Source organism: Podarcis bocagei (assembly GCF_964188305.1).
Source record: "Podarcis bocagei genome assembly, chromosome: 16".
NCBI lineage: Eukaryota > Metazoa > Chordata > Lepidosauria > Squamata > Lacertidae > Podarcis > Podarcis bocagei.
Genome location: NC_138142.1, coordinates 34,421,809 through 34,446,155, shown reverse-complemented (window position 1 = coordinate 34,446,155; position 24,347 = coordinate 34,421,809). Strand labels below are relative to the sequence as shown.

Genomic DNA, 24,347 nt, shown 5'->3' with positions numbered 1-24,347 from the left:
TCAGTAAAGTGTGATCCGTTTTCTTTCTCGACTCTCATCTGCTTTATTCCAGTCACTCCGTTAACAGCAAGATCAAGGCCAGGGTGGTAGGGGAAGAACTGAGGCAGCTGCTTTGCACCAGGTTTAACCAATTGCCCATCAAGCCCACTCTGACTGGCAGCACCTCTGACTGGCTTACTCTGCTTACTCTGACTGGCAGCACCTCTGCAGAGTGATGGGCAGAAAGAAGTCTGCCCTATCCTTTTAAAACTGGGGGTGTCAGCGGTTGAGCCCGGAACTCCCTACATGCAAAACTGGTTCTCTGCCACTGAGCTGCAAAGTGAGAAATAAAGTCAGGTTCTAGTCCTCATGACTCTGGATTAAAGGGCTGGCTGAAACAGGACGCTGCCTTATACCTAGCCACAATATGTCAGGATTTGAACCCGGGACCGTCTGCATGCCAAGTGGATGTTCCGCTGCTCAGCTGCAGTCCTTCCCATGAAAGAATTCAAGAAGTCAGTTGCTTGCTTTTTCCCTTGACCCTAATCAACCACCCGTCGATTTAATGCATCAGCGCTCATGCCAAATAAGCAAATTGGCCACCCTATTGTTCATTATTATTTACTTTATACAAATATACTTTCCTGCTGCCAAACCGCTGCCCCCGCCCCCATTGCTTACATAATAAAAAAAAGGGGGAATGTTTGCTTTCATTGTTGCCTTGGGAAACCGCGGAACGAAAGCAAGCCAGCCCCGGATCTCACTTCCTCCCACCCTGAGCATTTTTCGTTCCCGTTTCCTTGTCCATACAATACCGGCTACTGTGTTGTCTTATCCCTGAGGACTGCTTTAAGGAAGAAATAAAAATAGTGCCCAATTAGGAAGCGCAGGCTGTTGTTAGCAGGTTGTTCACCCAAGAACCTCCAGCAACAGAGACAGTCTACCTTGCAACTGAAGTTGGAGGGGGCAGAATGGACCAATGACAGAGGGAGGGCTGTGGCCTTCATGCCTTGTTTGCGAGTAGCCTAGAAGCATCCAGCTGTCCTCTGTTGGAAACAGGGTGTGTAGCTTGATGGAGCTTAGCTCTGGCTTTCCTATGGTTGTTGCAGCTCCCATCATTGCTGACCATTGGCCATGCTGGCTGGGATTGGTGGGATCTGGAGTCCAACGGCATTGGAAGAAGGATTAATATATAATATACAGCTTGAAGAATGGGAAAGGTGGAATGAAAGGATAATTTTTTAAAGATTAAGTAAAAGAAAAGAATAAGGGAAAATTTGATAAAACCAAGGGGTAGGATTTGCTGAAACAAATTTGGAAATTGGGCTGCAGAAAGGGGAGGTATGGGGAAGTCGGTGAAGTAAGGTTTAAGAAAAAAGTATTCGAAATTATACATGTTTGTTTGTATGTTTGTTTGTATTGTACTGTGTAATGTTTGTGTTTATAAAAACTGTGAAAAACCAATAAAAAATTTATATAAAAAAAATGAAAGGATAAAATTTACAGCCTCTAATGCTTTGAAAGAGAATGTATTGAAAATGATGTATAGATGGTAAATTACACCAGTGAAATTAGCTAAAATGTATAAGACAAACAATAAACGTTCATATATATATATATATATATATACACACACACCCCCCCCCCCACACACACACACACCCCGTATTTTTCGCTCTATAAGATGCACCAGACCCCAAGACGCACCTAGTTTTTGGAGGGGGAAAACAAGAAAAAAAATATTCTGAATCTCAGAAGCCAGAACAGCAAGAGGGATCGCTGCAGCAATCCCTCTTGCTGTTCTGGCTTCTGGGATAGCTGCGCAGCCTGCATTCGCTCCATAAGACGCACATACATTTCCCCATACTTTTTAGGAGGGAAAATGTGAGTCTTATAGAGCAAAAAATACGGTATATATATATATATGAAGAAGGTTTCCCCAGACCTGTCATGAGCTGTGTCAGCTTGCTACCAGTCAGTGTTGACAATACTGAGTCTGTTGGGCCAGTGATCTTTCAGCATCAGATGTTCCTGTGATATTTTATTAGGGGATGAGCTCTTGATGGCTGGGGTCCTCTCTGTGTTTTCGAATGCAATACGCACCTGGGTTTGGAGCAGGCGAGAGGCTGTGCTAGGGAAGGGGAGCAGGAAGAATCCAAAGCAGGCAGAACCAGTGGACCCTCTCCTCTCGAGGCTGTTGCACTGCAACTCCCATCAGCCCCCAGCCAGCATTGGCTGGTGGTCAGGGATCATGGGAGTTGTAGTCCACCAACATCTCTGAGGCTACAGGGTCTTCAGCCCTGTCCTAGATACAGTGGTACCTCGGGTTAAGTACTTAATTTTATCCGGAGGTCCGTACTTAACCTGAAACTGTTCTTAACCTGAAGCACCACTTTAGCTAATGGGGCTAAATGCTGCTGCCATGCTGGCGGAGCACAATTTCTGTTCTCATCCTGAAGCAAAGTTCTTAACCTGAAGCACTATTTCTGGGTTAGCGGAGTCTGTAACCTGAAGCGTATGTAACCCGAGGTACCACTGTTCTTGTCCCAACCAATCAGGGATCGCCCACCAAATGCCCTCACGGAGGTGTAATATTCTCTTACCTAGAGCAGGGATGAAGAATCTGCAGCCATCCATGTGCTGTCAGACTACAACTCTCATCAGTCGCCAGCCAGCGCTGGCCAGGCGTCATGAATGATGGGAGTTGGAGTCCACCGGCATTTGAAAGGCTACAGTTCTCCCCATTACTTTTTTGGGGGAAGTCTGGCTTCAGAGAACGATCTGTTTGCTTCCTCTCTTCTTCTACTGAGATAGCTCAGGTGGTGGAGCTTGCGGTTCCAGCCCCATGTTGGGCAGAAATATTCCTGCATTGCAGGGGCTTAGACTAGATGATGCTCCCCCCCCCCATTTTTATTGGCTTAAAAAAGAAAAAAAATTATACAGACAGCAAAACAAAGAAATCTAAATTAACATTGCCTTCTACCAATAAGAAATAATAATAATTTAGAATAATGAAAATACTAAAAATACCTTTACTTCCCCTTTTAAACTTCTATTCTGGTTACAATATATTACTATTCTATAAGAACCTATTATATCCTTTGCTGTCCCATTTATTATTTTATTCCCAAATTCAACCTAACCCTCCCCTCCTCCCCACTGCTTCCCTTCACCTGTGTGAGATCTCCCCATCATAATATATATTTTTTCTAGTTTCTTTGATAAAATAGAGTAACTTGAAAACTGTTAAATTATCATTACTTCTTTTGTCCTTACACGCTTAACAATTGCCTATTAAGAGTTCTGCTTTAACACCATATTTCTTCATATATTCCCCTATGCATTCCCATTCTGTATAGAATTTTTGATTGGAGCAGCCCCTGATTGCTGAAGTCATTTTTTGCCATCTTGGCAAACTCACAAATCTTAATTTGCCAGTCTGTCATTTGCGGTACTTTTTCTGTTTTCCAATATATTGCCATAAGTATTCTTGTGGCTTGAATTATGGTGCTGGAGGAATTCTGGTGCTGGAGGAGACTCTTGAGAGTCCCATGGACAGCAAGAAGATCAAATCTATCCATTCTGAAGGGAATCAGCCCTGGGTGCTCACTGGAAGGACAGATCCTGAAGCTGAGGCTCCAATACTTTGGCCACCTCATGAGAAGAAGAGACTCCCTGGAAAAGACCCTGATGTTGGGAAAGTTGGAGGGCACAAGAAGAAGGGGACGACAGAGGACAAGATGGCTGGACAGTGTTCTTGAAGCTAGCAGCATGAGTTTGACCAAACTGTGGGAAGCAGTGGAAGACAGGAGTGCCTGGCGTGCTCTGCTCCATGGGGTCACGAAGAGTTGGACACGACCAAACGACTAAACAACAACAACAACAACAGCAACAACAAATTCTTGCGGCTGTGGTTATATACAAAAATATATTCCTTTTGTCCTTGGGTATGTTGTTTGTCAATAAACTCAGTAAGTATGACTCTGGTTTTTTTTTGAAATAGAGCTCCTGAGGATCTTTTTGATCTCCTCATGTATTTCGTTCCAAAATTGTCTTACCACCTTACACCCCCACCACGTATGGTATAGACTAGATGATCCTTACGGTCTCTTCCAACTCTACAATTCCATGATTCTAAAGCAAATAATGCAAAGTCCTCAAAAGTTTCCCCAGTGTTCTCTTAACCAAAGGAATCTTAACCAGGCAGCACCACCCATCTCTGGTACTCAAGGAAGCAGGATGATGTAAAATCTACAGCAGGGACAGTCACGTTGGAATATCTGTTTGGGGATTTCCCAGAAGGGCTCACATTCTTGTTTACCCTGTCCTACCCCAATTCCTGGCAGTGATTTTTGCACCACAGACCCAGCCCTTGGCACTCAATTAATTGCCCTCCCAGCCCACATTTTCTGTGTTTAATGGACTCCTTGCCCGTCTCACCCAGTTACGCACAGGCTGGATTTGACTGGGATTCCAGTTTTGATGGTTCCTGCTTGTTCCTCTTTGCCCCTGATTCCACCAGGCACTGGCAGGATTTTGTGGGGAGAAATTTGACAGGGTGAAAAATGAGTATCAGAAGCGCTTTTTTTTTACTCTCGTTCTTTTTTTGGGGGTGAGGATTTTTAATTTTGTTTTACTACGTATATAAAACAGGGGGAACAGTTGTGACAACAGAGAAAAATTAAAAGAGGAAAGGCGAACTATAAAATAGGCCTGTAGGGTGAGTAGGAGTTGTGCATGGGTTAAAAGAACGAGGTCCAAATAAAGAACATGAGTGTTATTCAATTGTCAAGTGTCGTTCCAGATCTGCCAGGCTTTTCTTGGAAATGACGGTTGCACTGTATGTGTCATAAAGGAATGCCAGCTCATGTAAAAAGGGTCTGCAGGTTGTAGTCCTTGTCGCAATCTCAAATTATGAAAAATTTCCTTTGTGATTTCTTTTTTCAAGGCGGGGAGAACTGGGCTTTAAATGTATGGTGTGTACACAGCCCAAAATTGGCTCAAGGGCTGAATTGTGTGGATCAAAGGAACTTGGCTCCTCAAGTCTTGACTGAAAAAAAAAGTGGAAATTTTGTGTGTGTGTGTGTGTGTGTGTAAATGAGGGGCTCACTGCCAGTTCCCTTCACATCTCTCTCTGTGCACACAAACCTTCTATCTTATTTCTTTCGAAAGTGTCATCCATCACTTTCGCAGTCAGTTGAAATATTAAGTTTCGTTTCCTCATTTTTCCTCAGTTTATTGTTTGCCCAGCAGATTCTCTAGGACTCTGCTTTGGAACGGTTGACTGAGGGAAGAAAAAACACCTCAAACCACGTTGCAAGAGGCAAACTGGAGGCATTCCCCCCCCCCCCGCTATTCCACAAATCAGCGTCAGAAGCTGTCTTATGCAGTCAGACCACTGGTCCATTGAGCTGAGTAATGCCTACACTGACTGGCAGTAGCTCTCCAGGCAAAGGTTTCTCCCAACCCTAGTTGCCAGGAGTTGAAGCAGGCACCTTTGATGTATGAATCATGTGCTCTCTCTCTCTCTCTCTCTCTCTCTCTCTCTCTCTCTCTCTCTCACACACACACACACACACACACACACACACACACTGAGTTATGGTCCTTCCCCTAAAAATAAAGCAAGATTCTAGTCCTCATCGTTCTACCTCGAGATGATGGGGATTGAAAGTACGTCCCTAGGTTCCTTTTCTCAGGAGAGATGCCTAAGTCCAATGAGGAAAGGTTATAGCATTTGAGACTTTTTAGTTTAGGGAAAAGGCAAGTAAGAGAGGATAGGATAGTTCATAAAACACTTCCTGGCTACTGTTATTATTATCATATTAGTATTTTTAAATGCCTGTAACATTTGCATGGCAAAACAGGCTTTAATTCTACTGCGCTTTAGCCAGATTGGAGGTCTGCGGCACTGGTGGGGGGAAACCCCACAATAACCAGCTTTCTGAAAAGGCTGGCTTTCTTTTTCCTTTTCCCAAGCAAGTTTCTAGTCATTATGGAGAGGAATATAGGTTCGGAAAGCACGTGTGTGACGCCAGTCAAAATCTTAGAAGTCAGAGGTTTGAAACAGATTTCCTGCTGGAGGAAGGGGGACCCCCCACCCTCGATTTCTCTGCTCATCGCTGCTCATTGCCCCTCTGGGAATAAATTGTGCAAGCTAAGCAGAACACCAAGGCAAAGGTGCCGAATCTGTAAAAAAATATATACTGATTTCAGAATTTATTTCACATGCTCCTGGGTACAGATTTTGTGCCAAAGGTTGTGAAAGCATTTTGCAAAGTTGGCCAGTGGATAGAGTATTTGCAGCCCTGTGCAACGTGGCTGCGTCATTCGTGGCTCATTTGTGGTGATTTGGGAGCCTGCCAAGAAAACTTTTCCTGGCACAGAAGGGACAGTTGCCTTGTCCCGGTGTTACACACCAGCTGCTGGAAGCCTTTTGACCATTCACCGTTTTTTATCATCTCAGTATGATCTTATTACTTTATGGTCTTATGACCCGCAATTTACCATGTAATTCCTTTTGAAATGGCAAGGGGTGGTTGTATGGGACAGAAATGTGGTCCGCAGGCTTCCAACTGAGTCAGCAAGTTTTTTTACTTACAAGCACATCAGACTTTTCCACTAAGGAGCTCAAAATGGCCAACGTGGTCCTCAACATCTTCCCAACAACCTTGCGAGGTCGGTTAGGCTGAGGAGACAGGGGCTGGTCTGAGGGCAATTCTCCATTCCATTCCCCTCCAGCTTTCCATTCCCTTCTGCCCCACAGATACTAGGGGATCTCTGGCCACTGAGAATGTTTCTGTTTCTGCCACCCCACCCCACCCCGTTCCTGCTCCACTTACAGGATTGTGCCGGTCAGTAATGACATTGTTCAAAGTTGGAGTTATCTCTTTATTAGCAAAAGCATGATCGCCACAGATGTGGTTGAGCGTCAGGCCTAATAAGCAGATCAGCTCATTCGCGGTAGCCTTACTCTGAAAATCAGTTGCAGGGACTGAAATCCCTGCCTCTCCACAGCCGTCAGTTAAGCCCCCTCCTCCCCAGGGCTTTTTCCAAGCAATCAGAGACTACGCCTGTGTGCGGCCAGCCTCTCCTCCGCCTTTTTCATGCCTCTTCTGGTTCTGGGAGACAAGTGGGGGAGGGAGCTTGTCACAGCGGGTGGGAGAGACACCTGTGACTCTTCACCAGCCTGACTTATCTCCGCCTCTTGGCCTCCCTCATCCCACTCTCCTGCCTCCGATTCTGGACTCCTCTCTGCCACCGACTCTCCCAGCTCACTAAACCCTGTGACCTCTTCCTCTTCCGAAACCTCCTCTTCCTAGTCTTCTCCCTCTGACCACTTGCATTGTCGCCCCACCACCAATCCCAGGACTCTGAGCCTTCCTCCTTTGGTGGTTTTCCAGCGGGTTCCTTGCATTCCTCTGGAGCCAAAAAGTCAGTGACACGGGCCCAGAGAAAACACGGGTTCAGACGCATCTTCCATCGCTTTGTGTGTGTCAGCCAAGCCAGTAAAAAAACTTTGCAGCCTTAGCCAGGTGATAAAAAGAGACCCAATTCTCTCTGAAGTTCCTAGTCCCTACCCCAAAAGCAAAGAAGGCAACACACCCTCGATACCAACGTAGATCCGTTTATTGTTAAATGTTATAAATATAGAATTTGTCACAGAAGCCACGGCACTTCCCCTTCCTCCCCACGCCCTGTTTGCCTCCCCCCACAACTCCAAAACCCTTCACCCAAGAATTTTGAGGTTTGCTGTTGTACAAAACTGTCCACCGAGACACCACCCACGAGCACCAGGATTTGCAGATAAGGCAGTTGCCAAATTTGGCTTTCAAAAACCTCCCCTCCAAAGCATTTAGCATTACAATGCTGACTGGTTAGAAACCGGTATGGAGAGGACTGTGGACTTTCTCCTGTACAATGCAGATCTGGAACGACAGCATCCCTATGGAAGCATAGGGGTTTTTTTTGGGGGGGGGGAAGAGGTAACCCCAGCGTTGAGGCTTAAGGATCCTGGGTTGGCAAGAAAGGGCACACTCTTTTCCTCTCCACCTTAAATAAATATTTCGGGTTAATCTTGTTCCTTCATGCGTCTGGGTTTGACTCCTCTGGAACTTTTTCATGTTGAGGTGGAGGAAATCAGGTCAAGATGCAACTTGCCCCTCTGTATTCTCACTTGGGGGGGAACATGCTGTAGCTTAAGAACATAAACAAAGCCCAGCTGCATCAGGGCAATGGCCCACCTAATCCTGTATCTATTCTCACAGATGCCCCAACAAGAAGCTCACAACAGTGGCGTAGCGTGGGTTGTCAGCACCCGGGGCAAGGCAAGTAATTTGCGCCCCCTAACCTGTGGATTTGCGCCCCCTAACCCTAACCCCCAGATGTTGCGCCCGGTGTGGCCGGCCCCCCCTGCACCCCCCACGCTACGCCACTGGCTCACAAGGAGGATATGAGCACAACAGTGATTCTCCTCACCTGTGATTCCTCGCAACTAGTATTCAGAGATGGCAAGGTTGTCTGGAGCAAGGATTGTTCCATGTGTGGAGCAGGATGGGGGGGGGGAGAGAAAAGATTGGAGCACGGCTATTTTGATTATTGCACTCTGCCCTCTCCCAGGTTTCACAGGGGTTGAGATTTTGCATCCTAATCAGACAAATCTCCCCCAAAAGGCAGTTCATTCAGGTCCCACTATCTGAACACAATGCGTCCCCTGGAAATCGTCCGGGAGGCAAGAGTTCATATAAGGAGTCGACGATTTCCATTGATTCCTATGGGGGAATTTCTAATGTGTTCCCAGCCATGGAAGTTTGGCCTCTAAAAGCCATCAGAAATAAATACAGATTAAACCCACCCCTAAGGAAAATCCTCTGAAACCTTACTAAAATACAGATCGCTACGGTTCAGTTCTGTTCCTCAGCCAACCAGCAAAAGGCAAACAAGGAAGTAAAAAATGCTCTCTGTTTGCATATCTGAATTTGCAATGTGTAGGTTTGGGTAGTAATTCCTCATGTTTGGATATGTGAATTCTTGCAGAGTGAGCGTTTGGAAAGCAGGACCTGCATATTTATGTACATGTTGATCTCCTATATTGCAGTTTGAATTTTTTTACAAAAATCACTAATAGAATATTAATATTAATAAAAATAAAAATAATTAGTAAAAGTAAAAGCAAAAAAAGTTCAACTTTTTCATAGTGGTGATGGGGGAAATAGTCTGGAAACTCAGAATTTACAGTTCAGCAGCTTAGGTGGTTTCCTTTCGTCCTCATCTTCTTAGTTAATTTGTCCAGTGCAAGAGAATCTCCCATTGATCATTTGAGCCCCGGTGAGATCCTTGTGACAGGGAGTTCCGCTGAACAGAGCATAACATTCCAAGCTTGAGGGACACAGCTAGCTTTGCAAAGCATTCTCTAGTTGTCCTCATTGCTTTGGAGAGAGTTGCTTGCTCACCACACATTTGCAAGGGGTGGATTTTTTTGGCACATCTATAGAAGAGATTTTTTTAGTTGTTGAAATTGTGCTGCTTGTTCGCCTTCAGGCAATTTGAAACTCACCACAGGTGAGTAGGCGAGTGTCTATTTCCAAGCTTGTTTGCAGAACTCATCCTTCCCATATTCACACCGAAGCTCAACAATATCCCTGAATTTACCTGGCTCAGCCAGGTTCTGGCTAACCCCCCCTTGCCAAGTCCAACTGTAGGGTGCGCTCCACCTACAGTTCATCATTGGCCATTGTGGGGTTGGTGTAGGAGAAGGGAGCGTTACCATTCCTGGGAAGATTCTGTGGGAAAAACACAGAGAGAAAGGAAATGGTTAGTACAATCACCTAAGACATGTAGGAAGTTGTGCTTTGGCGCTAAACATCCCCTGCTGAGCGACTAACCATATTCACATATTTGGCTCCAGGGTTGCCAACTTCTCTAATGGCCTTGCTCCTCTGCCATTAGTAAGAGAGAAATGGAACAGTAGATGCAATGCTTCTTGCATTGCTGTGCCAGAAAAAGTTCCCCCAATGGAATTTCTATCTGTCTAGTGTGTTGTATTCAATATTATTCAAACTCAAACTGAAGGATGGGAGAGAAAATAGATTCAGTTTGTATTTGCAGCAGAAGCTACTGAATTCGGACTTTCCAAAACAATACAAGAATGGAAACACAGCCCTTCTTTGAAATCTGTACTTTGAATTCTGAGATGCAATTCCCCAAATAACGTTTACTAAAAATGTCTATATTGTGGGGATATAACACATACAAAATGCATTATATTAGAATAAATCATTTGCAAAGATATGTATGTTAAGTCAAAACTGCATACAAAAATGTGAGTTTTGAAAGGAGAAATTTGTACTAATAAGCTGATGAGTTTTCATGAGGATTCCGCCTCCCTACTCCCCCCCCCCAAAAAAAAATAATCACAAACCACAGTAGGAAGGTGGATAACTGAAACCAAGCTTGGAAAAATGAGAATCAGAGAGACTCTAAATGGGCAGGACCATTCATCCCTACTTAGAGCAGATCCATTGACATGAATGGCCATTAATGGCTAACGGGCATTTCAGTTGATTTAGTTTTGAGTAAAACTGGATACAGCATAGAGAGAAAGTAGAGTAATCTGCACAGGCTTGCCAACAGTTTTACGCGCTCTGATCCTGTGAACATTCAACAGCAACCTGTCTGCTGCTCCAGAGAAGCGGACACGGAGCAATGGATCCAAACTACAAGAAAGAAGATTCCACCTAAACATTAGGAAGAACTTCCTGACAGTAAGAGCTGTTCGACAGTGAAATTTGCTGCCAAGGAGTGTGGTGGAGTCTCCTTCTTTGGAGGTCTTTAAGCAGAGGCTTGACAACCATATGTCAGGAGTGCTCTGATGGTGTTTCCTGCTTGGCAGGGGGTTGGACTCGATGGCCCTTGTGGTCTCTTCCAACTCTATGATTCTATGATTCTATGATTCTAACCTGCTTATCTGAAAGGGTTTAAACTGGGAGACGTGGGTCCAAATCTTGACCCATTCACAGACTCGTGAGTTTATAGCTTGGGGGCAACAAAGCCTCCTGGCCATGTAAAACTTCATCCTTCTTGATTTGACACTGGACTGAATAACTTACGCATGGACAAACATAGGTTTTAAAATTCTGAATATTGGCATGTCCTGTGTAAATTCTATTTACACAAAAGGCCACTGAGACCTTTACCTTGGCAACAGGGAAGTCCAGAAGCGAAAATGTCCAAAATTCTTTTGTGAGGCGTGCCAGTCATCAGGCCCCATAAAAGAAGTTTTATGCCTCCTGTACCCAGCAAAGGCACGAGGAGTTATTTTGTCACGTAACAATAAAAAGCAAACAAATGTGCCTCTTTGCATGCTAAAAAGGTTGGAACTTGGAGGATATGAGCAAATAAGGGCAGCTCAGCTGCAAGGTGTACAGGTGGGGCAAGTGGCAGAAATAGGGTACTATTGCAGAGTGGGGAGGCAGATTTTGGATGACGCCACCTGTGGACAGCTTTGCCTTGGTAAGGGCCGGCATGTGTGAAGGCTTCCTGGAACATTGTTAACATCCCTTAGCCTTGCTTTTGAAAACATCTTTGTGAGTGACCTTGAGCCAAGGGAACACGAAAACGGCTTGTACATTCAAACCAGGTGGGCCCAGTTGCAACACAGAGTGCTGAGGCTGCAGCCCGCCCGCCAGCCCTGCCCTTTTGCAGCATTCTCCATTCCACCCAGAAGGGATGCGGGTGGCGCTGTGGGTTAAACCACAGAGCCTAGGGCTTGCCGATCAGAAGGTCGGCAGTTCGAATCCCCACGATGGGGTGAGCGCCCGTTGCTCGGTCCCTGCTCCTGCCCACCTAGCAGTTCAAAAGCACGTCAAAGTGCAAGTAGATAAATAGGTACCGCTCCGGCGGGAAGGTAAACGCCGTTTCTGTGCGCTGTTCTGGTTCGCCAGAAGCGGCTTAGTCATGCTGGCCACATGACCCGGAAGCTGTATGCCGGCTCCTTCGGCCAATAAAGCGAGATGAGCGCCGCAACCCCAGAGTCGGTCGTGACTGGACCTAATGGACCCTTTACCTTTTACCATTCCACCCACCCCAAACAAAAGGCACTAAGCCTCACTGAACATGCTCTGTCTTTACTCGGTTGTTTTTGGCACCCCTGCTCTTTAGGTTCCCCCCTTCAAAATATTTTCTTTGCACTTCTGCAAACCTCAAGGGTCTCCCAAAGGCTGCCGGTGCCTCCATCTTGTGTAAGTGTGGGGAACCTTTGGCCCTCAAAAAATTGATGAAAGGCAACTCTCATCATTGCTGGCGGTGGGTCATGCTTGCTGGGACTGATGGGAGTTGTAGTTCAGCAGCATCTGGGGGGGGGGGCTAAAGGTTTCCCACATGGGTGGCTCTGTCCCAGCTGTGGGTCATGAGCTTCACAGGATGGTCTGATTGGCCATTGTTGGAACATAAGAACGCCCTGCTGGATCAGGCCAAAGGCCGATTTAACCCAGCATCCTTTTCCCCACAGCGGTCCATCAGAAAAGGAAGTCCACTGGGAGGGCATGGACCTGAGACACTTCCCTCAATGTAACCCATAAGAGCATCAGAAGGGGCCTCCAGGATCCGACCAGTGGCCCTGTCCTCACAGTGGCCAAGCAGATGCCGCCATAGAAAGACTGATATGCTCCACGGAGGACCTTAAGGTCCATAAATAGCAACACTCTAGCGGTCCTGGGCCTTAAGGAAGTCAGATTAACCTCAACCAGAGGCAGGGCCTTTTCAGCACTGGCCCCAGCTTGGTGGAACGCTCTGCCTCATGAGACCAGGGCCCTGCAGGATCTGATTTCTTTCTGCAGGGCCTGTAAGACAGAGTTGTTCCGCCTGGCCTTTGGCTTGGAATCAATTTGATTCCCTCCCCCTCTTTCTTTTTTCCTTTCTCCTTCTGAGTTGGAACTCCTATTTGGGGACTTCCCTGGCTTTTTTCTGGCCCACATAGGACCAGTCTGGATAGCTAGCCTTGGTGAAGACTTGATGTTTTTATCCCCCCAAAAGTTTTTGATTGAGATCCACTGAAATGAGGCTGCATTTTAATGTTTTAATGTTGTATTTTAATGTTGTTTTTAAAGCTGTATTCTAATCGTTTTGGTATTTGGTGTTAGCCGCCCTGAGCCTGGTCTTGGCTGGGGAGGGCGGGGTATAAATAATAATAATAAATAATAATAATAATAATAATAATAATAATAATAATAATAATAATAATAATAATTATTATTATTATTATTATTATTATTATTATTATTAAAGCGGGACCTGATCACATCAGCAGCTCTGCCTCCAACAGGGGAGGTAGAATATAGCCATCGATAGAGTGGTTTAACAGTCAATCCCAGGAAACTCTGGAAATTGTCAGTCTAGGAGACAAATTGAGGGTGTCCTAACAACTCTTAGCTCCCCAAACGAACTATAGCTCCTATAATTATTTTTTGAGGGGGAAGCCATGACTATCTAAAGTGCTACTATAGTGCTTAAGGTTGTGGCCTAAGTTCTCCTTAGAGTTGACCTGTTGGGGAGCTATGTTTGCCACCGCCATCCATTGCAATGGGTTTGCTCTGAGTAGCACAGACACTGGATACAGCCCTCCACGTCCTTCACTTCCCCTGTTTTTCTGCTGAGGAAACGGAGAGAAACGAAGGGCTCCGGTGCATTTCCACCTTTCCCTGTGGAACGCTGAGGGCTAGCGCCTTGCTTATCCCCTTCCGATAAGGAAAAAGCCAAGTGGAGCAAGCTGACCTCAAGGGCCGTGTGCATGCAATTGTCCCAACATCCAGGGGCCCCCAGATCGACCCCACTGAATGTCGCCTTCCCAGAGGGGTTAAAAACGCTGGGAGCAGCAGCCAGCTGCTGAGGAAAGAGCCTTGGAAGGCAGCCAGAAACATCACAAGCAGCTCAATGTCGTGTGTAAACATTGCCCAGTCACGAGGCTGGGGAGCGGCCAGGCCAGCTGAGGTGCTGGCCACGTATCCCCAGGCAACCACACCAAGGGCAAAGGGGCTCAGTCCTAGCCTGGGACCACCACCACGTCCCCCCGCTCCGGTCTAACCAGTGATGCCCGCTGTATTCATTTGCAGCAAGAGCACAGGGCGGGAGGGAGGAGGGTGAAGCCATTCCAGGGACCTGCGGTGCCAGGCTTGACCCTGCCCTCCCCTTTCTCTCTCCCTTCCTCCTCGATTTGCAAACAGTCCCAGGGCGCCGAGCTAAATATTTGCTCAACGTCTCCATGTTTGCTCAGCAGAGCTGCTTAGGGAACAGGACAGATGCACCCGGCTCTGTGGGGAGCGAGCGGGGGGTGACTTTAGCAGGCCTCTCCCTGCCACATGCGCAATGGCACCCACCCCTTCCTGAGAGCCACCTAAGGCCCGGGAGGCCCTGCTGGGGTCGGTTGGCGCAGGTCGCCTTGGCAACATGGCCTACCCAGCCATGACAGTCACGCTGACCGTTCTCAAGGGTCAGCGGCCTGTCAGGAAGCTTGTTATCTGTGGAAGTTCCCCAGGCCTCAGCCTTGGAGGAAGGAAAACGGTTTCCATGGCAACCGGTCGAAGGCTGCCTCGGGCGCGCTAGGCCGAAGCCTTGGCCGAAGCAGCCGTTGCCACGGTGACCACAGCTGCGGCCTTTCGCACCGGCTGCCCCATTAAAGATTAACTCAGGGGCAGAGGTGGAGGGCAGGGAAACCCGCTCTGGGGTTCGAGGGCAGGGTGAAACCGTTGTGTCATGAAGGATGAGAGGCAGGGGCTTCCGGGTGTCCTCCATCATGACTGGCAGAGATGTTGGCTGCAGGGAAAACCCCTTGACGTCGCTCAGCGAGCAGGGTCTCTGCCCGCAAGGGGATTGCAAAGTAAAGGCTGACACAGGGGGAGTAATACAGGGTAGGGAAATGAGTAGGACAGGCAGGAGTAATCAGAGGCAAACAACTGACTTGCGGCCCCATCTCGCCTGCAAACATGGTGGGGCTTGGGATAGTTCCCATTAGGCCCCAACCCCTCCAATTCTTAAGGCCTGATTGAAAGTCTGCATTTGTTTACCTTCTTCTGTGCAATTTTTCAGATTTTAAGCTCCTGGAGTCCCTCTAATGTCAATGTGGGAGGTTTTTTAAAAATATTATTATTTCAATTCATATCTCGCCCTTCCTCCTGAAGGTGCCCAGGGTGAGAAAAACACTAATAAATAATAATAATAATAATAATAATAATAATAATAATAATAATAATAATACACACACCATTCTGAAGACATCTGAAGGCAACCCTGTACAGGCATGTTTTTAATGTTTGATGTCTTTTAATGTGTCGGACGCTGCCCAGAGTTGCTGGGGTAGCCCAGTCAGATGTGCAGCACATTATTATTAATAATAATTCTAAAAACAGTTAAAACTTTCTAACAGCATTTAAAAACAGTCCCTCAGACAGTGAACCCAGGGTTGCCAGGAACAATGTCTTTCAGCCATCAAATGCCTGGATGAACAGGAATGCTTTTAAATTGTTCCTGAAAGCTACCAGGCGCACCTCCCCAGAGCCCCACATAAATAACACTGGTGACAAGTAGGTGCCATGTGGCAAATTCATGCCTGCCTGCCTGAAACCATTAACTGTTTCTATGGGGCTTCTTTTTTTGGGGGGGGGGGGGAGGATAGGAATTAGATTTGAAAGGTATAGGTAGGGGAGGCACTAGGAATGGAAACAGAAACTGAGCTCGATTGACCAAGGGCCTGACTCTGTATAAGGCAGCTTCCTCCATTCCTGTTCCATAGAATCATAGAATTGTAAAATTGGAAAGGGCCACGAGGGTCATCTAGTCCAACCCCCTGCAATGCAGAAATCTTTCAACCAACATGGGACTCGAACCCATGAACTTCAGGTTAAGGGGCTCATGTTATACCGACTGAGCTATGGTCTCAGGCCTGTGTTTAGAATCATGAGGCCTTTCTTTCTGAGGGAAGAGATGTAGCTCAGGGGTAGAGCATCTGCTTTGCATGTAGAAGGTCCCAGGTTCAATTCCCTGCATCTCTAGGTAGGGCTGCCAGTCAGTGCAAACAACACTTAGCTAGATGGACCAACGATCTGAGTCTGTATAAATCAGCATCCTGTTTTAATCAGCCCTCCATTCAGAAATTTGAGGACTAGAATCTTTCTCTTAAGCGGAAAGGCCATAGCTCAGGTGAGAGCATCTCCGGCCCCCCTGTCTGAAATTATGGAGAGCCCCTGCCAGTCAGTGAAGACACTATTAGGCTAGATGGACCAATGGGCTTATTCGGGGGCATGGCAGCTTCTAACATTCCTATGTACTATGTCCTTTGTCACTAAAGAGCACCCCAGGATTGGGGTTGGGTGAGTGACTCTTGCTCACCTCGCTGTATGGGTTAGGCTTGCTTCCGGGGGCAACGTATCGCCCGTGTGTGTGGTACGTCGGGTACTCACTCATGACGTGGTAGGAGTCTTGGTTGCTGAGCAAATCAAGCTTCCCCCGGTGATTCCGTCGACACCAGTAGATGATCTGGGAGGGAGTGAAGAAGAGTAAGAGTAAGGAAAGGTCATGTTGCTGGGAGAGATGGATGGGGAAGGTGAGAGAGAGCTGCGAGAGCAGGGGGTTGGACTAAATGACCTGTTGGGTCCCTTCCAACTCTACAGTGCTAGGATTCCAAGTTCTACTTCTGAGTAACAACGTATGACAGAAATGGGGAGGCTATTTTCATCAGCGGGCTGCATTCCCTTCTGGGCAACCTTCCGAGGGCGACATGCCGCTAGTAGGTGGGGCCAAAGAGCGATTAGCAATCAAAGGGTATTAGCTAGGGTAGCTAAAGGAAGCCTCCAGCTCCAGAGGCACTCTACCTCTGAATGCCAGTTGGGAAAAAGTAACAGCTGCTGCTATTGTTGCCCTGTTTGTGAGTTTTTTGGAGGCAGGCGCTTGGCTGCTGTAGTGGAAAACAAGGGGCTGGAATAAATGGGTCTTTGTGGCCTGATCCAGCAAGGCTCTTCTTAAGGCTCTTTAGCCACAGCAGCTCAATGGCACTTCCATGCTCCGTGGCAGTACCTCCAAAGGGCATATACTGGGGTGGCAAGGAAGACAGGAGGGTTGACGGGACAAGAGATTAGCTCTATGTTTCATTTTACCCAGTGCACTATGGTGCATGCGCAGCCTGGCAATCACCCTGTTGTTCTGTGCAATGGAATCTGCAACGTGCACACTAATTTGCCTCATTTATTCTGGCTATATACCAGAATATTCTGGTTATATACTATATACCAGAATATTCTGGTTATAGGGACGCGGGTGGCACCGTGGGTTAAACCACAGGGCCTAGGACTTGCTGATCAGAAGGTCGGCGGTTCGAATCCCCGCAACGGGGTGAGCTCCCGTTGCTCGGTCCCTGCTCCTGCCAACCTAGCAGTTGAAAAGCACGTCAGAGTGCAAGTAAATAAATAGATACCGCTCCGGCGGGAAGGTAAACGGCATTTCCATGCGCTGCTCTGGTTCGCCAGAAGCGGCTTAGTCATGCTGGCCACATGACCTGGAACCTGTACGCTGGCTCCCTCGGCCAATAAAGCGAGATGAGCACCGCAACCCCAGAGTCGGTCACGACTGGACCTAATGGTCAGGGGTTCCTTAACCTTTATTCTGGTTATGGCAATGAGGACTAGAAATCGCCAGGCACGTCTGATTCACTACTGAGTAATAGGCTGCTAAGCTAGATAGACACGAGGCCTGATCCTGCAGGTTCTTTCTTATGTTCCCCATATCTGCCAGGTGGTCCATTGGCTCTGCCCAAACCACACCCACTAGTATTGCACCTCTGGCTCTGAGTCTATATAGAGCCAGCTCCCTGAGTCTCCAGCCGCCTGGCGGGTTGATGTAGCTGGTGGCGGAGATGTTGTTTTGGACCCAGTGGGTCTGCACCTCCACCAGCTTGATTTTGAGAAAGAAGGCTGAGAGGCTTACCAGGATCAGGAAGGCGATGAGCGCCAGGAGAAGAAGGATGCAAACTAAGACGAGGAGAGCAATGCCCCAGCCTGGGACAGTCTCTGAGTGAGTGGTTGGGGTGGTTGTAGTCGAGGTTGTAGTCGAGGTGGTTGCCAGGGGGGAAGTTGCTTTTGAGGGTTTGGGGGGTTCCGTGGCGTCTGAGGTCACTGGAAGATAGCAAAGAACCCCATTAATAACCCACTTTAGGGAAACACCTGAGGGATTTGTGGCTGATGAAAAAGAGACATGCCTGTGGTCCTCTTCGGGGATTGGTACTAGAGGTGGGCAAGATTTGATTCAATTTTCAGGATTCCATACGCCTTTGTAACCGAAAGCCCCCTTCACTGCCTTTCACCATCAGCCATTTTCCATTTCATTCAAGAGCAGTTTGTTGATCTCTGTCCTCCTAGCTATCTGAGGGTGTTGTTGATGTCCCACCCCCTGTTTTATTGTCCCTTTCTGCTATTTCTTTGGACACTGCAGATCCGTGGGGGGAGAGGTGCCCTCCCCAGCTGCGGCAGCAGCAGCCTCTGGAGAAGCCCAGTGAAGCAGCTAAGCCAACCTTAAACCTGCAGGAATGGGTATGAATGGGCGTCTCAAATGGGAGTCCCCTCCATGACCATTTTGGGAGGAATGGAAAATTTGTGGGGAGGATCCATGGCTCATCTGCGTTGTGTGCAGATGGTTCCAAGTTCAGTCCCTGGCATCTTCAGGTAAGGCTGGGAGAGACCCCTGTCTGAATGGAATACCCTGAAGGATTATGGGATTTGTACTTTTCTAAAGGTGCTGGGAATTGTAGCTCCCTGTGGTAAAGTGCAGTTCCCAGGATCCAGGGGCAAGGTAGGGGTGGTTTGCTTAAATGTTTGGTGTTTAACCATTAACAAGGATTTTTGCCTGTGAATGAGACAGTCCTCGCTCTCCTCCCACCTTCCAAAGTGAACCCTGTGCTCCCTCCAGATCTGCTCCAGGAGGCCATGGGAACCCCAGAACAGTTTCAGGAGGGGTGTGGGGAGGGGAGAGCGTTCCCCTGCACAAGAAGAAATCCTCATGCTGATGGAGGAAGAGATCTAGCACTACACTGGTGTCCACAAAAGGGCCTTGAAATGTATGGTGCATTCTCTGCTTTGAACATCATGTCATTGTTTTGCATAATGCAATGTGCAATGAGCATACTAATCGGTAAAAGCAACACTGAGTGCTAGAACCTGCCTAGACCTGCCTGAGTGTCATGCTCTTGTTTTGCATAATGCAATCTGCTGTGTGCATATTAATTTACAGGAATCACCCCAGTTTCAGCAATGAGGGCCGGAAACCTGCCTAGACTTCCAGGAAGGGAATTCTGTGCCTGGAGCTGCACGAGGGGCTCTGAGTCTTGTGTCGCAGAGACAGCCCGAGGGATGCCTTGCTGTGGTACCCAGCCCCCCACTGTTCATCCTTCAGCCCTTCACCTTCAATCTGAGTCAGGTTGAGACCCTGCCGTTTGTTTTCAGGTGCGTCGCTCAGAGCAGTGCGGAGCTTATCGGCGGAAACATCTGGACTTTCCTGGAAGCGTACCGTTGTATCTGCCACCACTGAGCCATTTCTGTATGTTAGAAAGGGAAAAGAGAAGTGTTGGCGGATCTGGAACTGCAGCTTGACAGCCCCACACTCCCATCACTCAGCAGAAGAGGAGCTGCTTTGCATGCAGAAGGTCCTTGGTTTAAATCTCTGGCTTTGCCAGGGAACGCGGCCAGAGAGGATTGTTTTCTGCCTGACCATCAATTGGCATGAAACCAGAATTGTAGAGGTGGAGGGGACCTCAAGGGCCATCTGTTCCACCCCCTGCAGTGGAGACATGTACATGCTTAGCAGAAACACAGAGAGACACAGGAAGCTGCCCTATACTCAGCTGGACCCACGACCCACCTAGCTCAGGTGGGTGCCCTCATATAATCCCCCTTCCGTACCTGAATGAATTCACCGTGAATCCTAGATATTTCCCTTCAGCAGAGCATCCTGTGCAGTTGAAAACATCCACATACTGCGGAAAGAAAAGGGTAGTACGGATGTTGTATTATGCTATTAACTCTTTTTCTGAGGCTTGAGACATGGCTGGGATGAAGTCAGCCCTTCTCACTTTCTCTTCACCCCACGCCACAGGAAAAGAGAGGCACAGAGGAGAACGTGTGGGGCAGCAGAGACGAGGGGGAATAGAAGACTGCATATAGGGGCAGACAATCCCCAGGAAACTGCGTCACAAACCTGGAAGCCCCATAGCTCTGCAGTGGCACAGAGATATCTGCCCCATTCTGTACAGATGAGCAGGCCCCACACCACCACCGGACTGAGAGGCTGGGGGGCAGCATTTCCCTCCCATGTGCCCCCTCCCCCAGGGGGGTGGAAAGGCCACAGAACTTACCATCTTCTCGATTTTCGCAGTCAGGTTTTGGTACGCTTTGGAGGACGGATTCGACAAGTCCTCAGTATAATTCATTGTGATGTGGTAAGTGATGGTGAACGTTTTCTCTGTGGGAGGCTTAGGTGTGGTTGTCTTTGAGCTGGTGCTAGCTGGGGTGGGAGAAGGTTTCGTTGGAATCTCCTTCTTGGTCACTGAGGTGAAAGGATACGATGTCATTAGGACCCCTCCCTGAAGGAAAAGATTTGTGGGGGAGGAAGAAGAGGCAGGCCTGCTGCCCTGCTCAGGGATTGTGCCTAGAGGTGCTCAAGCTTGGGTTGGAGTCTTACTTTCAGGATTACGGGAAGCCCCCTTCTTTGCATTTGTCCCACTCCCAGCCCTTCTCAGTTCCATTGATCTCCATCCCCATATATAGTCACCTGCGGGGTTTGTTGAAGTTTGAGCATCTCTTCCTGCTCTTTCTATGGGCACCACCTGAGCAGGAAGCAGATCAATGGGGCGAGAGGGGCCCCCCAGCTGGAGCAGGAGGAGTCCCCGGAAGGAGACCCGAAAGCTGCCTCCACAGTCAAGCGTTCCAGCCCACCATCACCCCACAATGAAAAGAGTGTGTAGGTAGGAACAGGTGTTTCCAGTGGGAGTCCCCTCCATGTCCATTTACTCCTCTCCCTTTGGGGAGGAATGGGAAATCTGTGGGGAAGACCCATAGCTCACTGGGTAGATCATCTGTGGTAAAAGAAGTTGGATTCTGCAACCTCAATACATCCGTCATGCTCTGTACCCACCATATGTTTAAATGCATGGGATATCTGCAAGGATCCCGCGAAGCGGTTTGCTAAGGATGCTTGGAATCATAGCTCTGTGAGCGCTCAAGCACTATTCCCAGGATACTTGGGGGCAAGCTGAAACGGGCGGCATTCAGCTATTGCGTCCTGTGCTCGCAAGGCTTGCTGTTTGCTCAATTTCCCCCTCTCCTCCCTCCCTGCCCAAGTGAAGCCTGTGCCCTCTCCAGATCTGCTCCAGAGGTCTGGGGGGAAACCCCAGAGCACTTTCAGGAGGGGTGCGGTGAGCGGAGAGCATTCTCCTGTGCAGGGAGAAATCCTTGTGCCAATAGATAGAGAAGCTACTTTGGTGTCCAACCAAAGGGCCATAAATATTTGGTGTGTTTGATGCCTGAGCATCATGCTGTTGTTTTGCATAATGCAATCTGCGGTGTGCATATTAATCTACAGAAATCATCCCAGTTTCAGCAATGAGGGCCGGAAACCTGCCTAAACCTCCAGGTAGGGAATTCTGTGCCTGGAGATGCATGAGGGGCTCTGAGTCTTGTGTTGCAGACCCAGCCCGAGGGATGCTTTGCTGTAGTAGCCAGCCCCCCACTGTTCATCCTTCAGCCCTTCACCTTCAATCTGAGTCAGGTTGAGACCCTGCCGTTGGTCTTCTGTTGCGTTGCTCAGAGCAGTTCTGATCACTTCGGTGGAAACATTTGCACTTTCCTGGAATCGTACCGTTGTATCTGCCACCACTGAGCCATTTCTGTACATTAGAAAGGGAAAAGAGAAGCGTTGGCGGATCTGGAACTGCAGCTTGACAGCCCCACACTCCCATCACTCAGCAGAAGAGCAGCTGCTTTGCATGCAGAAGGTCCACGGTTTAAAAGACCTCAAGGGCCTTTTATTCCTTCCCCCTGCAGTGGAGGAACATGCATGCTTTGCAGAAACAGAGGAAAAGAAGAAGTCGCTATATAGTGAGCTGCACCTTTGGTCCACCCAGTTCAGTATCATCTGCACTGACTGGAAGCAGCTCTCCAGGGTTTTAGACCGGGGGGTCTTTCCCAGCCTTACCTGGAGAAGCTGGGGGTTGAACCTTGGACCCTCCGCATGCCAAGCAGATGCTCTGCCACTGAGCATTCTGCATTCTGGCCCTTGAATGTAGTGCTTGGCTGTGTAGAGCACACCAAGGCACTTCAATGTTGTACAACGGTTTGTGGAAACAGGCCTTCAGTGCCTGGCCCGAAAGAAACAACCCTGAAAGTCTTTCAATAGTGGAGCTTGCTGATTCAGAAACTGTTTCACCCCTCTTTGTTAGGGTTATTGTGGAGAGTGCCACCTATGAAGAATGCTGTGGCCGTGGATTTACGGCACATTGGCATGCGGTTGCACTAGGTGACCTTTCAGTTCCCTTGCATCACTATGATTTGTACCGGTGGTGGTGCAGAGAATTCATATTCAAAGTGGAAATGTTGGATTTGAAATGTGACCGTCCAAATGTGAGTGGAGAAACTGTATGTTTCAGACCAAATTATATTTCGCTCTGTGTGTGTGTGTATATATGTGTGTGTGTGTGTGTGTGTGTGTGTGTGTATATATATATATACCTGGCCCACCTGGTTGGGTTGCCCCAACCGCTCTAGGTGGCTTCCAACACATATAAAAATAATAATAAAACATCAAACATTAATCATAATAATCTGATCCAATACAAAAAACTCAAAATAACTTTAAAATAAACAACTTATATCAAATATGGCAATATTCAATAATTCATTCAAATCTAATAGTAAACAGTAAAATTAAAGATAATAATTAAACAGTTTACACTTGGTTGGCATTGGGACCCCTTTACTGCTCTTGCATTCAATGAACAGAGCTACCAACCTAGCCCTGGCAGCTTGCTTTCATGTTTCCATGTGGCTGTGAAGTACTTTACAGGTAATTGGGCAACACTAAAGGATATTGAAGAGCATGGTGAAGGTATTTCTTAAGCTTTCAGTAGCAAGAGCTGTATTTTGCAGCACTATGGAAAGAGGACAAGCTGTTCTGAATGAGACCCTTGCAGTCAGCATAGGTTTGGGAGCAGGTGGGTGCAGTGAAACTGCTCTTGTTTTTGTGAGAACCAGAAAACCCAGCATGACACTTTTCACCAGCCCTCATTTAATCCCCCTTCCATACCTGAATCCGTTCACAGTGAATCCAAGATATGTCCCATATTTTGCAGGGCACGTAGAGCAGTTGTAAATGTCCTCATACTGTGGAAGAAAGGGCAGGTATGCATTTTGTATTAGGAGATAAACTCAGTTTCTAGGGCCCAATCCTTGACTGGTTCTGCCCTCCCCTGTGATACAGAGTCACAGAGGGAAAAGTGGGGGGCAGCCATAGCTAGAGGAGATCGCGCACGGAAAGGGGTTTACAATCACCATTAAGCCAAGGTCTAGAGGGATCTTGGATGCAGCTCCCTGACTCTTTCATAGCTCCATGGAAGGGGAGAGATACCTGCCTTACTCTTTACAGATGAGCAGGCCCCACCCCACCACCAGACTGAGAGGCTGGGGGGCAGCATTTCCCTCCCCTGCGCCCCCTCCCCCAGGGGGGGTGGAAAGGCCACAGCGCTTACCATCTTCCCGATTGCCCAAGTCAGGTTGCGGTATGCTTCGGAGGACGAATTATCCAAGTCCTTAGTAAAATCCATTGCGATGTGGAAGGTGATATTGAAATTCGTCAAAGGGGGCTCAGTCGGGGCTGCTGTTGGGGTGGTCCCAGGTGGGGAAGTTGCTGTGGAGCGTTCGTTTTCTCCTGAGGATGTGGAATGTTCCCCGGGTTCCTCTGTAGAGGCGGTGGAGGTTTCCGTCTCATGGGAATTCGTGGTTCCCTCAAAGGTGGTTGTTATTGGGGAGGATTCTGTAGGGGATGTTATTGGTGGGGTTCCGCTTGGGGAAATTGTTGTGGACCTTGTCGTTTCTTCTGTGGATGTGGAGATTTCACTCAATCCTTCTGTAGAGGTGGTGGAGGTTTCTGTCTCATGGGAATTCGTGGTTCCCTCAAGGGTGGTTGTTATTGGGGAGGATTCTGTGGTGGATGTCACTGTTGGGATTCCAGATGTGGAAATTGTTGTGGAGCTTCTCGTTTCTCCAGAGGATGTGTAGTGTTCCGTGGAGGCGGTGGAGGTTTCCGTCTCAGGGGATTCCGTGGTTCCCCCAGGGGTGGTG

General features: G+C 47.9%; 1 protein-coding gene and 1 long non-coding RNA gene across 2 annotated transcripts; one reads left to right on the top strand and one right to left on the bottom strand.

Annotated features, from left to right (window-relative positions):
• Positions 1–8,424: 8,424 nt before the first annotated feature.
• Positions 8,425–24,278, bottom strand: MUC1 (mucin 1, cell surface associated). Its single transcript, XM_081173753.1, has 9 exons — positions 23,756–24,278; positions 23,314–23,390; positions 21,765–21,898; positions 20,369–20,559; positions 19,917–19,990; positions 19,419–19,552; positions 17,950–18,137; positions 16,360–16,506; positions 8,425–9,761 (listed from the first exon to the last, which is right to left on the bottom strand). Exons 1-9 carry the CDS (start codon positions 23,828–23,830, stop codon positions 9,693–9,695), a joined length of 1,089 nt encoding a protein of 362 aa, XP_081029879.1. The 5' UTR covers positions 23,831–24,278; the 3' UTR covers positions 8,425–9,692.
• On the top strand, positions 20,566–21,646 carry LOC308575379. The gene is made up of 2 exons (XR_014002831.1): positions 20,566–20,977; positions 21,595–21,646. It is a non-coding gene; the product is annotated as an uncharacterized lncRNA (long non-coding RNA).
• Positions 24,279–24,347: the final 69 nt, after the last annotated feature.

Excerpts from the sequence above, each read along its gene's own strand:
- MUC1 (XM_081173753.1), bottom strand. The coding sequence starts at position 23,830 with ATGGATTTTACTAAGGACTTGGATAATTCGTCCTCCGAAGCATACCGC. Across the intron at positions 19,553-19,916 it reads TTCACGGTGAATTCATTCAG|AAATGGCTCAGTGGTGGCAG; the intron begins GTACGGAAGGGG and ends TCTAACATACAG. Across the intron at positions 18,138-19,418 it reads CAACCTGACTCAGATTGAAG|TGACCTCAGACGCCACGGAA; the intron begins GTGAAGGGCTGA and ends GCTATCTTCCAG.